Raw genomic sequence first — 15097 nt, 5'->3', positions numbered from 1 at the left:
ATATTATTTGTTGGGGTTTTATATGTTGAAGGTGATACAAAAAAGTAAGTATTTATTATTAAGTTATCTATTTCTTAGAGAAGAGGAAAATAAGTAAATGCGTATACAGTGAAGTCCACAGTAGATAAGTTGTAAACAACAGATGTGAGAAGTTTCAACATGGAGATCTTTATTAAAGCTCAGTTTTCCATTGTACAAATGTCGTCATGGTTGAAACTGCATGCAGTGGCTTGGTTTGAGGCACGTTACTAAGGAGAATGAGCATTGTAGAATAAAAACAAAACCAAAAAAAAAACAGACATAGAATTGCATAACTTAATCTTATCGATATTGCAATTAAATCCAACTACAAAATTATATGTATTATTATCAAGCTGTCATTTTCTATGGAGACATATGCAACATAAAAAGCACACATATAAAAAGGCAGAGGGAGAAACACTAATAGCAATTAAGACAAGTTAGGAAAACCATTCGTTTTGCATTAAGAGTATTTTGCCACTAAATCTTAAGGATATAACAGAGGATGAGAGGCACAAAGACAAATTCTGGAGGTGAGAGAATCACCATGTCCAAGTGAAATGTCTCTAAACGGGGTACAACACACTTTTTAAAACTCAGTTAAACCTGAGCACCGTATTCACTGAGGTCTAAATGACAAGACTGGAGACTAGAGGTTATGATGCGCTGGATGTTTTGACTGTACAAAACAGAAATAAATGACGTAATAATGCCTTTCTGAGACACAGTGAATTGAAATGTTAGAGATGGAAACTGACAGTACTCTTAACATGACCTTTGACACTAAAGAACGACACACTGTAGTTCCCACTCGATGTATGATTCTGTTATCCTGATAAAGCACAGAGGCTTTATGGGTGAAAAGAAATCAAAGACAACATGTGCAAAAATGTGCCCCTGCCCAAGAGCAGCCAAATAATGATGAAGTGACAACAGCAATTTACACACCGTGGTTATAAACTCTACTGTACTTAATAATTTTGTTATTAGTCATCTTACCATGTTTATTCTTCATAAAAAGCATACATATTGCAGCATGAAGAGAAACAGTGTTATATCCTCCTTTCTGAAAACATCAGAGTCCAGGTCGGGTCACACCAAAGAAAAAAAAAAAACAAAACAAAACCAAAAAAAAAAAAAAAAAAAAAAAAAAAAACACAAGAGAACAGGCACACAGAAAGTTACCCATCATATTGGCCTCCTGCACAGCTGCACGCCAGTCATTATACTGAAGCTATTCTTGGGTTGACTGCTGTCCACAGTGGGTACAGCAACAATTCAACAGCTCTTGTCAACAAATGCAGCTTGGAGAAGATCATCAGAGGAGCCCACAACGTTATATACCACCACAGCATATTCTACTTTTGGCAAAACAAAAAGCTTAAAAATTGTTGATTGGTCACACAGGTTGTCTGTTCAGTTTTACTTCTGTTCAGACAACCTTCTTCAGAGCACAGTATACAGGCAGGAAGTGAAAATGAACAAATAGAGAGGATAGTCTTAGGCGGAGAACTTTCTGACCTACAACAATAAAACAAAAACATTTGACAAAAAAGGCAGAAAACAATTGCTGAAGATTTTCAAATCCGCCTCGTGCTGTTTTTCCTTTTCATTACACTATTGTTTGCTTGTTTTCATGTTCAGCTCATCCAATAACCTGAGGCACAACATCAAGTCCACTTTCTGAACTTTCACAGCTTCTCGCCACTTGCCTTTAATGGTTTACCTCACAAAAGGAAGCAGCAATTTATCTTTTCGTCATACAGAGGAAATACATTGTTGAACGTGGATCAAAAATGACAATATATTATCAATAACCAACATTAATCAGTCCCTATCGCCAAAAAATATTAAGACCAGGGAAGAGTGGTGGGGAGAGCAGAGCAGTAGCGCCTTTGCATGTGCGCCCGTCACAGTACGGTCTGCCTTCCATGGGAATGTTAAAGAGAGAGGAGGGGGGGTAGAGGAGAGAGGAGGGGGAAGGTGAAGAGAGGTTGGAAGGGAGGAAGGACAGAGGAGAAGGAGAGAAGTTCACCAGCCCTCTCTGAAATCTGTTGAGTGTGTTTGTGCATCGTGTGTGTGTCCTATCGGTATGACGCCATGTTGTGTTTTACTCCCACTCTGTGGTGCCCGGTGGTTTGGAGGTCAGATCATACATGACTCTGGAGATGCCTGGGATCTTCTTGATCTCATTTACCATCTTCAGCACCACCTGGGGAAACAGACAGGAAAAAGACTTTTAAAACTCAACAACTACAGAGAAAAATTTAAACATTCTTCATTTAAATAATTTTTGGGTCAATAAAGTTCAATCCCTGAACCTAAATTGGTACCTAAGGTGGTAAAATGAAGGTGCCAAGTCTAGGAGAACACAAAGCCTAAATTATTATATACCTCTTCTGGGATGTGGTTGCCAGGCATTGCAGGGATGCCAGTCATAAAGTCGCTGGTGATGAAGGTACGGACCACCACAGAGCGCCTGCAGGACGGCTGCTTTTGCAGTGGGTCACGGTCAAAGTGCAGGGGGGTCAGGATGACCGGCATCTGGCTGATCTTTCCAGAGTAGCCTGAAAGAAAAAGACAGAAACAAGAGATCTTACTGCTGCTTTGACAAATTTTAATAACCAAAGCTACAAAGTAGCTTCACTGTCTGCGGCTGAATCTGAAAACGTGTTTTAACATAGAACCTGCCCATGTGACAATGCCAATACCTCAAGCATGATTTCTTTTGTTCACAATTACCATCCAATTGCCACCGTCACCATATACCAACAAAAAAGATTAAAAAAAAAAAACAACCCTAGAGTCTCCATCAATTTCTTGGAGTTACAAAAGGTTAAGGATTAGGCCTCTAATTTAATGTTTCAATTAATAGATTTTGGGTTTCCACAAAGAAAAATGGTCACATGGCTGTAAGACCTATGAAATGGTGATGTTATGCTATATACAGACCATTTATATGAAGTGTGGACACAATGATCAAAACTATCTTTGAAGCCAACCCTTTTAATGACATCTTAATTTCGCACAATGTGAAACCAGAGCAGTCAGGAAAGTATAGACATGCTACAAAAGAAGTCTTCTCAGTGGAGAACATAGAAAAATTCTCAAACAAACATTTGGTTTGCCTCTAGAGATGTGAAATTCCCCTTGTGAATGCAAGTATGCACACAAGTGCACTATTCTGGTTAGTGTATGTGAACATTTTAATGCCAGGCTTTGTAAAAAGGAGTGAATGGCTATTACTCAAGCTGCTCTGACATATTCAATAATCTGTAATGCTTCAATACATAGGGCTACATTAAAACATCTGAATTGACTTGGGTACACACACTTACCAGACTCTCTCAGGATAGAGTGAGCTACAAAGTCAGCCTGTCTGAGCGTGCTCAGAACGCCTGTGGTCAGGAAGGTTGGAGTAATGTCTGTTGGAGGCTCCTTCACATGGGATCCAAACACATACACAACTCTGGAAAAAGAGACATGAATGAATGAATGAGTCTGTGTATTCTACTGACCACTGACAGCACTGAGTGTCTAACGTGGCATATCACTGAGGAGACATGAACAGTGGAAAGATTTGTGTGTTACCTATTGATGCTATGGCACATGCGAGGGATGAGTCTGGCCAGGAACATGAGAGATTCCCAGTGTGGGGATTCTTTACTTGTGACGCCGCACACGTAACTGTAGGACCGGCAATCACCCTGAGACAGAGAGGGAAATTATTTGACATATCTTTAAAACTAAAGTCTTTACTGAGATCCAAAGAAAATACAACAAAACAAAATTTTTTTTGTTTTAAGTTATTTTTTTCAGGCTTTTTATGCCTTTATTCTAGATATAGTGAAAGAGAGACAGGAAAGTTGGGGGGAGAGAGAGAGTGAGAGAGAGAGACAGAGGGGATGACTCGCAGCAAAGTGCCACATGTCAGATTTGAACCCACGGCCACTGCAGCCAGGATTCAGCCTTAATGGTATGCGCTCTACCAGGCGAGCCACCAAGGAACCCCTTCTTCTTTTCTTTGTTTATTTATCAAATAAACAGTTAAGTTTCTATAAATAGGTCCGCATTATTTGTCTGTTTTCATTCAAACAAATTCCCCAGACAGTGGAACGTGCCTGTGTTTGTCTACAGTCTCCTGTCTGCCCCACAATTTGAGGTTTAGGGCAAATTTAAAATTCTGGTTTCAAACAGGAAGTAATAGGACACACCCACACACACCCACACAGTCAGTGGATGACTGCAATGTTTGGCTGAGGAAAGTGGTCGTAACCATCGTTCCCTCCTTCACTGAAGGTCAGTATAAACTACTGGAAAGTGATGGGGTTTTTTTTGTTGCCATGTTTAGCATTTCCAGTACACATCAGAGATCAGAACAGTCAACAGAGCAGGAAAAAAAAACTAAAATGTGGCACAACAGTTAAATCAGATCCCTCCCTTGGCTGGACAGAGACACAGTCAAAAAGTAAAACTGAGAAGCTTTCTGTGTGTGGGTGTGTCTCGTGGTTAACCTCTAAATTATAGTTTTAACACAAGGACACAAACAGAGAGTGACACATACTGTTTAAAGACTTCACTGCCCTTGAACCATTCATCACAGTCCTACAGACATTTGAATTTTCCACATATATGCAGCAGCACAGATACAGTTTATTCAACAAACAAATAAGCTATATTTGGACAAACTCTTAAAATGGACACTAAATTTTTACTTGGGCCTTTAAGAACCACAGTAGCAAGTCTATTTTAAAAGTATACTGATGAATGAATTTATCCCTGTAAGTACTGTCCACAGAACGTATGAGAGAAGTTGATGTGTAGACTGTAAAAATGTGTGGACCTGAAAGGAAGACTGTGTAAACTTTGCTAAATAATGTCTCTTGTGGTATTTAAAATATAATGTTAAGTGCTTAAATATAGTACAAAATTAGCATAAGTAGAAAAGAGTCTTAAAATCCTCAAGTTGTCTCAATCCATCTTACAAGGTTTGTATATGGTAATAAAATATTAGCTTTGCCTAATGACTGAGCTGTGAGGTTCATCTGAATAGCTACATTTTTATAACATTATTATAATAATAATTATTATTATTATCATCACATTCTTTTATGGACTGATTACTGATTCAATGGGGCAGAGAGCAAACATAAAGATACAGAGTGACAGTTTAGGTTTGATGAACTGGATTACCTGGACGCCAACAGTTTTGATGGGCAGCAGGAAGGCATTGAGTGAATGAAGGCTGGTGATCTGCATGAGCTTCTCCTCTTCCTCGTCCGATATGCATGACTTGACTCTCTGCAGCAAGGTATGGGGCTGGAGGGGAGAGAGGGTGAAGCTGTTTGTTAATATGGTTCTGTCTATGTCGCGACTCACAACATGATACGCAGATAAATAAAATCTCTCTAATGAAATGTCACATGGGTCTTCAAAAGAGCTTAAATAACTTTTGAATGTTTAATGTTTAATTTCTGTTCTTGATGTGGTCTTAGTGTGACTTCTGCATATGGGCTCCTTTCCTTCCTAGCAACTAAGTGAAAAACAAGGTACCAAAAACAAACTAGAAAAAAAATGATCTTTAGATCATCTTAATTATTTGGCTTTTGGTGCAATGTGGCCAACCAACCAGCAGAGGCTGTGCATTATTAACTCCTTAACCAGGCAGAATAAACAGCAGCCAATGTCTTCTCATTTGGTGTGTGGGAAGAGATTCCACTGTACTGATTATTTGGCTGCAACCAGCTACTTGATGCCTTTATTTCTAGATTTTGTGACTTTCCTGGGGTTATTCCTCAGGAATCTAGTCATCTCGTTGCCGTTGTGTTGATCTGCGTGCTACCTCAAATATTTGACATCAGAATTTACAGTATCAGCACTAGCTCAGGGGACTATTTTCAAAAAGCAGTAATGCCGTTAATAAACAAAAATGTGCATGCTCGACTGCAAACACTGACATACAAATTGGTGTATCAGTTTAGACTGTTGAATGTATTGAAAGACAGGCATATTCAAATGTCTTGCCATTAGTTGTAGTTACATAAATTAGGATTCTGTCACTGACAAATTATTTTATGATCTCCACTGATGTAGGACATTAGCCAAGTAGTCATTAGATTTATTATGTGTCTGTATTGTTCTGACCTTTTTGATGCTGGCGGAGAAGTCTGTGATGATTTTGAGGATGTTGTTTGTTTCAGCAAAATCCTTACAGATATAAGGTTCCTCTGCACAAATCACTCTGATGGACAAACCAGGACCTAAAAGGCAAGGAGAGAGGAGGTGCAGTTAGAAAATACAGACGTGATGTGATTGAATAAGTAACTGATTACACAGGGGAAAGAGAGTCAGATGAGGTGGAGACAATGACAGAAAGAGATGAAACTCCAACACTGCTGAGCATTATGTTGATAGAAATCACTTTTGTGCAGCTTTGTCAGAGCAGTGACATCATAGGCGTGTGTGTTTATGTACTTGCCAGGGAAAGGGTGTCGAGAGACAATCTCCTCTGGCAGTCCCAACTCCCTCCCCAGCGCTCTGACCTCATCTTTATGGAAATCTTTCAGTGGTTCAATTACTTTTCCCTGGAGGATCACAAACAAGTGGAATCAGCATTGCAACAGTGGGGGGGGGGGGGGCTTAGGGGTTACATAGTTGTGCATTTCTGAAGAAGGGCTGAGCAAAAAAAAAAAAAAAAAAGCAAACACACACCAAATAATATATGAGTCCAAAACAGCTAATAAGGAGGAGAGTGAGTGTTTGTCTTCACATGAGCTTCAGTGCTCCTTGGAGTGTAGTGTAGTGTAATATTGAACCACTCACTAAGACTCAAGACTCGCTGAGGGATGAAGGCTGTATAAATCCACTTGTATTAAAAAACTGATGTTTATGCATTTGCCATCCATCTGTACAACTGAAGTATCAAAGTGTTTGTCTGCTGCAGACTACTGTAGAAACTATTGGTGCTAAAAAAAATAATTCTGAAATATAACCAGTAGTCTTATTACACGCCACTCATATTGTCTGCTCCAATTTCCAGTTTTTACCTCAAGTTAAAAGATTCAGAGTACTTTGGTGTAAATCTGCTGCAGGCATTCATTCACAGGGGAATTTAAGTTTCCTTTTACAGCATCTACTGAATCATCTACTTATCCACTGATCATGTCCATACTCTGAAGCAGCAGAACGTACCAGAGAAATTGATGTCAGGCATGTGCGCGTGTGTACAGTACCTCATCTCTGAGTTTGCGGATGAGCTCGGTGTCATTGTGGTGTGTTTTGATGACCTCTGCCTTGCCGCTGGCGAGGTGAGAGGCACTCTCGATGAGATCGGGCCTCAAGGTACCCTGGGCCAGGAAAACCTCCTCTGGCTTCAGATTCATCTCGCCTATCACTTCATTTGCCACCTGTGAAGCAACACAATGTAGAAAAGTCAGATATAACAGTAAACTAGTAAATCAAAAGACAAATTATATAGTGCAGTAATATACTGCAGTAAGAAATTCAGCTGAACTGACAATGTAATAAATTGTAAAATAAACAAAAATGTAATAACAACAAAAACTTTATTACACAGCATTTTTCATTAAACAAACAATCTATTAAAACCTCATACTCACTTTGACAAATGTGTCTCCAATAATTTTCCTTTTCTCCTCAGGGTTGGTGGTCATATTTAAGGTCTTGCTGATGCGTTTCCGCGGCGTCCTGTCCTCCTCAGAGATGGGAAGGGTTGTTGTTCCATTATAGAAGGTATGAGCTGCATTCACCACTGAAGAGTGCGACATTTTAAAGGAGAGAAAGATAGAGGCAGAGGCATAATAGCTCAGTATCCTGTTATATTTGGGGCTGCAACAGATCTTCAATACTGATTAGCCATTTAGTCTACAAAATAACATAAAATAATCAAAATTACCCATCACATGGCAATAAATAGTGTAATAAAAAGTTTAATTTTCAAATAATACTTTACAAGTGTTTTTTTTATTTCGCTTCATGAAGAATTCCTATTAGATCATAATTTCTGAAACAACTGTGTATCACAAGTTTTTATTTCATTATGGCTACATGATCTCAGGTCTTCCATTATAAAGAATTTTTTTAAACTTGTAAGGTCTTATTGTACCATCTCTGCTTCATCCCTACCTTTGAGTTTGATGCCCAGCTTGGTGAGGGCCTCCTCCACACTCTGACTCTCCCTCTTCCTCATGAAGCCATTGTCAATGTGAACTGCTATCACCTGGTCCTGGTTCAGAGCTTTGTTGAGGAGGGCTGTGCACACAGTGGAGTCCACTCCGCCACTCAGCAACACCTGAGGATATTCATCAGAAAGTCTTTAGAAGCAAATAGAAGTAAATACTGTGAACCACTTGCCGGCAGCCAATCACAGGGCAACCACAACATCTACTGTATATGTGTATTTTATGCTTAGGTAAGCTTCTCATTTTCGCAGTCATATTTTCTTTAATATATCTGGTGTTGCACCTGCTGGCAAACTGTAAAATATTTAGCCTTAGGAAGAGATAACTTCAGTCTGGACACTGCTTTGCTTCTAATTAGCTGACTACCATCTCTTGGGAGTCTCACAACCAAAATGCCACTTGCCAAATGCTACAGCATGAACACTCTACAACAGAGTGGAGTAACAAATGGTGAAAGATGTAGCCTCCAACTGGTATTTGAGAAAAAAACAAGAAACAGTGGCTGCAATTATTTCTTTAAGTATAAATCCTGTGCCTGTTTCCTACACTCATTTATCGCCTTCACATTCCCCTGAGATGAAGCCCAGTTTGAAGCCGCTCAGGGAGTCGACTACCTCTTTTCAGATAGAACAGGGTTTAATTTGAGAGTTTAATTGGTTCTACTTAACTTCCCACCACTGCTGCTGTCACCACTTTGTGAGCATTCAACACACTTCACACTCAGCAACTCAGCGTGCTTTAGACTTTTAGTCATACTATCTCCCATTGTAGGTTAAAATATGCTGAGAATTTTTTTCCCTTTTCATCCTTTTTTTTTTTTTGTCATCTCTCTCCGCCTTGAAAATAGTTTACACACCAACACACACTCATGAAACTTGGTGCAGTTTCACTCACCAGTACTTTGGATTTGTCCACTTTTTCTCTGATGTCATTGATGCAGGACTGTTGGCGGTTCTGTACGGTGAAGTTACTTGTGCATCCTGCAATCTCAAAGAGGAAGTTACGCAGCATCTCCATACCTCGCTCCGTCAGGTCAACTTCAGGGTGAAACTGTGTCCCGTACAGCTTCTTCTGTTCGTTAGCAATCCCTAGCGGGGAAAATAGAGATGTGATGAGGGGACAGTTAACGTTACCACTTACTCTCTGTGAATGGTTCTTTTAAATAGCACAGTCATGTACAATCACTATAACATAAGCCAAAGTTAGGATTTCAGGTGGATGTGACAAGTCTACAGACTCAAAATACAGATTAAACATTCTTCTCAGAGAAGCTGTCAGGTGTAAATACATAAATGCAACATTTCTAAAACAAACAACATAAATAAATACAAGTGTTTCTTTAGGACTTGCATGCACCACAACCTGATACTAGATTAAGTTTATCAAGGTCACAGCCTATCTTACGTGCTACTCACCAGCAATGATGTTTCCTGATTGGGCCACCACCTTAAAGCCATCAGCCACTTTATCCACACTGTCTCCATGGGTCAGCAGGACCAGTTCCTCCTTCTGAAGGCCTCTGTTAAGATAAACAGACACACAGATGTCAGAAGAAAACGTGTGGTGTTCAATAACATGGCATATATTTTGTTATATGTATGTAGTTACTATTTTCAGTGTGTGCATTTGAGTTATGTGTGAGAGGCATCCAGTAATAAAAAACTGCAGGCTTCTATTTTAGACTCTGCAGTATTTGTGTAACAACCACAGGAAATGATGTGACTGCTAAAATGCTTCTGCAGTTTATATTGTAAATATGGCACTGGGACAAACCCGTCGAGCAGTAGTGTTTTATACACTGTCCTCAGTTTATTAAGAGAGGAGATGGCAATCTACATTCACTGATTGATCTGTTATTGATTTCCTTACTCTTCATTTTAAGAAATGGGTAACAGGAGGATTACATCGACAATAGCAATACGCTAAATCTATGTCAAGTGCAGTTTTTGCTGCTATTATAACACAAAAATTAGTGTTTGCTTCCAGATCAGCCTTCAAGGTGAGACACACAATTGACCCCTAAAAGCATAATTGGTACTTACAGTAGGATTAGTTTTATGCAGAAATCTCTGGCCAGATTATGCGATGCTAGATGGCCAAGTTAACTATTTATATTGACGAGGGAGCTGTCCAGGCTCTGCAGATTGGATACACAACTGGCCTCAAGTTTCTGGTAGTAAAGCTACCGAAATGCAGTATATGACTTGGCAAAAACTTCCAAAACAACATTCTGGTGGGTTGCAGAATACAGTAACAATATGGAGCTTCAGTCACTGACAGCAAATGCCTGTACAATCTCATACACAGTATAAAAACAGCTCAGTCCAAGTGTTCCGCTGTGGCTTTTCAAGAGACACTGAATGTTCTATTTAAAAGTCTTTTTATTGCAGTAGTAAATATCAGTTTAGTAGATGCAACATACACCATAACTACAAGAACCCCATGGCTCTCGACATACAGTCTGCATGGACTGGCAAACACTGGCTGGAAGGCCAGTGATTCAGTGATTTGAGTGATTCAGGCCAGCAAACATTTTCTCTGTTACCCAACCTTTGTTCAGTTTTAGAGTGATAGTGTCTTGCATGTATAGAATTTCTCTATACATTGTCTGTCAGGCCATGTTATTCTTGCACCAAGTGCCATCCTCAAACTCCTACTATGTTTCTCATCAGTCTGTCATCTTCTCTTTCCAAATACTTCTGATTGTAAAATTGAAATTGCAAGGATGTGCAAGAATGTGCAGCTTCAAGAGGACAATCTGACTACTGTTTATACTGACACATAACCATAATATAACACATTAAAAGAACATCCTGAGAAACAATATTACCTGTAGAGAGAACAAGTGTTGTCGAGTCCAATACTGAACACTCCATCTTCCCTTACACTCTTTTTGTGTACTGTGCCCCCAAAAACTTTATTCATCATCTGTAACACAAATATACACACAGCAAAGTTAACACTTGGAGACGGATTACATTTTAATGTGATTCCCAACATTGCACAACTGCCTGCAGTTCAGAGAAATGTGCTTGAGAAGCTGCTGGTTTTAATTTTCAGGCTAGCTGGGAAAACTGAGTGAGCAACGCTCTCGTCTCCCTTAGCTCATGTCAAAGTGCCCTTGAAGAAGGTGGTTAAGTCCCTTTTGGCCCAGAAGAGCTGGACACCAGCCTGGAGTACAGTGATAGTAGAGTGCAGTCACTCAAGAGTGAATAAGTGTTACACACATTTCCTTCAGCAAATGCCTTGTGGAAGCGGGATGGTCTCCCTTATCACTACAGCAGCTTCCCATTGTATCATTTTACTGTTTGTATGTATGCATGTACACGAATACCTGCATCCCATAGCAAATCCCAAGAACAGGCTTTCCTATGGTGAATATGGCAGGGTCAAACCAGGGGGCATCTTCTGCATACACAGAGGCTGGACCTCCTGAAATAATGATTGCCCTAAAGAGGGTGAGAGAGAACAATCAAGTCAAAAATTATTACAAAACAAATTCATAGACAGAATATTGTAATAATGATGCTAAAAGGAAAAGCATCCCTGGTGCATGTGCTCACCTGTAGCCCTGTTCTCTGATAGCAAAGGCCGGGGTCTCTAAAGGAAGGATCTCCGAGCGTACGCAGAGCTCTCGGACCCGTCTGTCGATCACCTTGCCATACTGGGCCCCAGCATCCAGGATCGCCACCGCCCCCTCACATGACCCATTCTGCTCTGCGCTGCTGATCTCCAGCTGTAGATGCACAAATTCAGAAAACCACACACATTGTCTTGTTTAAAGTGCCAGCAGAGTCTGTGTTGAGCTGAACAGACAGAAAAGTATACTGCACATCCACTATCACTTTTGCACAGCAGTGTTTACTTGGTGACAGGACCTTGACTAGGATAATATTGTTTTAATGCTGTCCTTAACAATTTTGTGTTGGTATATGGTAACCCAACCCTTCTAGAGCTAACTGTGCTGCACTCTGACCCCCCCTCACCCAATGGAAAATGTGACTCAATAAGGCTTAACACAATTATGGACATGTGAGCTACAACACGGATGTCACTCTTGTGAAGCGTGCTGCAGCAATTCAGCCCATAAGTAGAATCACATGAAACCCACAAGTTAGTCAAAGGTTATCAGTGAAGACCCTTCTACCACAATATACCGTTTCTCTTCACCGCTCTGCATGTCACGGTGTTATTTTTATACACATCTGCGCAGGGGAAAGTTTCAGAAACAAATTTCTGGCAGCCGATTAATCTTCATAATACAACGAAACTGGGTAGCAAGAGACGGCTTGACGAGAAACATGATCCCACGTGGTGCTTTGAAACACTTCCGCCGTTGATGTTTCTAAAAACAACTTTGATTAGACATGCTACCCACCATCTCTCATTTATAATCTAAAATATATATATAACCCTTAAACAAACTGCCGTCAATCACAGCAGCTCTAGCAGTACAACCACTAGAAAAATACCAGACAGTTTAACAGCAAACTTTACCAGATCAGCTGGTGCAGCAGCGGCGGCTCCGGTTGTCAGACCGGTAACCGCAAGTCGGCTCATACTAGCTTTGTGACGACGTTAGCAAACCTGTCCGTTAACGTTAGCTCCAAGTGTGTGACAGTAGTCGTTTGGAATACATTTGTTTACCTTTAAAATGAACGCCAAAGCTATCACAATACAACACTTGCGGTTAGCAGCACTGTCATCACAAAGTGACTGCCCGGCTAAAGCTAGGTGACGAATTACCAATGTAGCATGCTAGCTCACGGATACTATAAACAGTAGTAATTAGCATTAGCCTGTTAGCAGGTCGCTAAGTTAGCGGAGCTATGCTAAAACCCACGCGGTGCTGGGAGGCAAAGGGTCTTGGAGGGAGCCTCCATAAGAGGAAGGCGCCCATGTTTAGTGGTGAAATATGTCAAAGATTATATTTATGCCAAACATCACAGAAATACCCTGCCCGGCTGGTTAGCAGCCATGAGCAACATGTTAATGTAACTGCAACAGGCAGACAACAGCGTACTCATTGCTCCTCAGCGGCACTGGTGGTAACGTTACATGCTCTCCTTAACTTTCCCCCCGAGGTGCACACAGGCCGTAATTAACCGGGGGAGGGGGTACACCAGCAACCAGGGTCCTAACACGAAGTCTACCGGGTTGCCCAGTACCGGAGCCGCGGGCACTCCCCGCTGCACTGACCTTGCTGTCTCCGTTGCACAGAGCCATGGAGGACTGCCGTGTTGTGGAATGAGCTCTCCCCCTCGCCTCGGTGTCCCAGGTCTCACAGAGAGAGACAGCTACTGGTTAGCTCCTGGCTCAGCACGCCGACTACTGTTTCAAAAGCAGATTGTGTTGTTGGTTTGAGGATGGGCTGTCACAGTCTCGCCTCCTCCGGTTGCGGAATAAGTTTCACAGTGGGAACAGACTAAATAAATGTGTCTGGGTTTCATGGGTGGAGCGCAAAGTTAAATATAAAAATGAAAGTGAGGGAGAGTGGCCTCTCGGGGGCTGGGACAGCATAGGAGAATTTGACTCAAGGTGATAAAATATGGGTGCTTTTTGAAAAAAAAAAATTAGATAGTGTTTAATAGTAAGGTACATCAGTGATTCTCACAGGGGTGTCCAGGGGGATCTCCCAGGGACATTTCCGATGTCTAACCCATGATAGTTAAGGGTTTCCAAAGAAAAAATATAATTAGTAACATTTTAGTTGCTTCATAATGTGTAGGAATGTGTCATGATCTGATGATTTGCTGTCACAATACTGACAGAATTCTGACAAATCTAAATTTCCTGAGACAAAACTGTGGGTTAAGACAGTGGCACAGACTGGTATAATAAATAATTAATTTTATATTGCATTATCAATACTTCAAATAATACATTTCCTGGAAACTCAATTGATAAAATGCCTGCAGATAAATATCTGATAAGTACTTAATCAGTAATCCGATAAAGTCAGTATTAGGATAGAACATTCCTGCTCATTTATTTTCAACATTGCCAGCAATGGCCTAATAGAAACAAAGGTATTTAAGGAATGGCTCCCTCAGTATATGTTGTCATATCACCCAACCCTAGAGCCTACCCCTCAGACTCTATCAGGCAGTCAGCAAGTATGTGTGAGGAGCCCCTTGTACTTTAACACATCTGCTGCACTGTATGTTCCAGGTGTGTGTTACACAGAGGGGTTTTTGTCTTCACGTGTCTTGTTCAGACAACTTAAATTAGAGTATAGGTTACTTTTAGGATCATTGTTCACATGTGGCTTTTGTGTTGAATTTTCTTTTTTAATTATGTGGTTGCACTATCCATATTTTCACTGCATGCATAAGGATTATTACTTGCTCTCTGAAACCTTTAGCCTGGACTTCCCTGCATGTTACAGAAGAACATTACAGTAAAGACACAAACAGACAGATGTCAAATAATAGATTAAATAGATTAAACATGAACCCTGAGAGTGTGTCAAAGAAACTAGTTTAAAAAAGGGCTGACCCCTTATGAAAACTAGTTTCTCACAGTGGCAGTGGTTTCCACTCTGGCGATGTGAGAAAATGTGAGAAAATGTGGAAAATGCGTAGTGAAAATTCATTTGAGTCAATCTCTTTCAAAGCAGGCATTTGGACAAGTCCCACAAAGCATAACTAACAAATATTCAGATGTGATGATATCAGCGTCATCCTGTGGAAGATATGATGAATAACACACAACTCAGACAATTATTACCATGGCCACAGAAAATACTCATGTGGTTGGCTGGGATGTGTCTGTCCAAATTGGCCAAACTTAAACCATCTTTCTAAATCAGTGCACAAAGAGTATTAACATAACCATAGCAACGATGCTTCTTTTTCAGGTAACTCTCGCTGGTG

General features: G+C 40.5%; 1 protein-coding gene across 1 annotated transcript; it reads right to left on the bottom strand.

Moving 5' to 3' along the window:
- Window positions 1–148: 148 nt before the first annotated feature.
- gmps (guanine monophosphate synthase) lies at window positions 149–13663 on the bottom strand. Its single transcript, XM_022768898.1, has 16 exons — window positions 13422–13663; window positions 11786–11958; window positions 11557–11671; window positions 11053–11150; window positions 9638–9741; window positions 9117–9310; window positions 8167–8332; window positions 7641–7792; window positions 7254–7427; window positions 6500–6605; window positions 6166–6281; window positions 5215–5340; window positions 3613–3728; window positions 3360–3490; window positions 2416–2588; window positions 149–2233 (listed from the first exon to the last, which is right to left on the bottom strand). The coding sequence occupies exons 1-16, from the start codon at window positions 13446–13448 to the stop codon at window positions 2132–2134; spliced, it is 2073 nt and encodes a 690-aa protein (XP_022624619.1). The 5' UTR covers window positions 13449–13663; the 3' UTR covers window positions 149–2131.
- Window positions 13664–15097: the final 1434 nt, after the last annotated feature.

The sequence above is a fragment of the Seriola dumerili genome, unplaced genomic scaffold (genome assembly GCF_002260705.1).
Source record: "Seriola dumerili isolate Sdu_G_001 unplaced genomic scaffold, Sdu_1.0 BDQW01001888.1, whole genome shotgun sequence".
Taxonomy (NCBI): Eukaryota; Metazoa; Chordata; class Actinopteri; order Carangiformes; family Carangidae; genus Seriola; species Seriola dumerili.
Note: the sequence above shows the minus strand (reverse complement) of the source record. Positions and strands in the feature narration are given on the sequence as shown.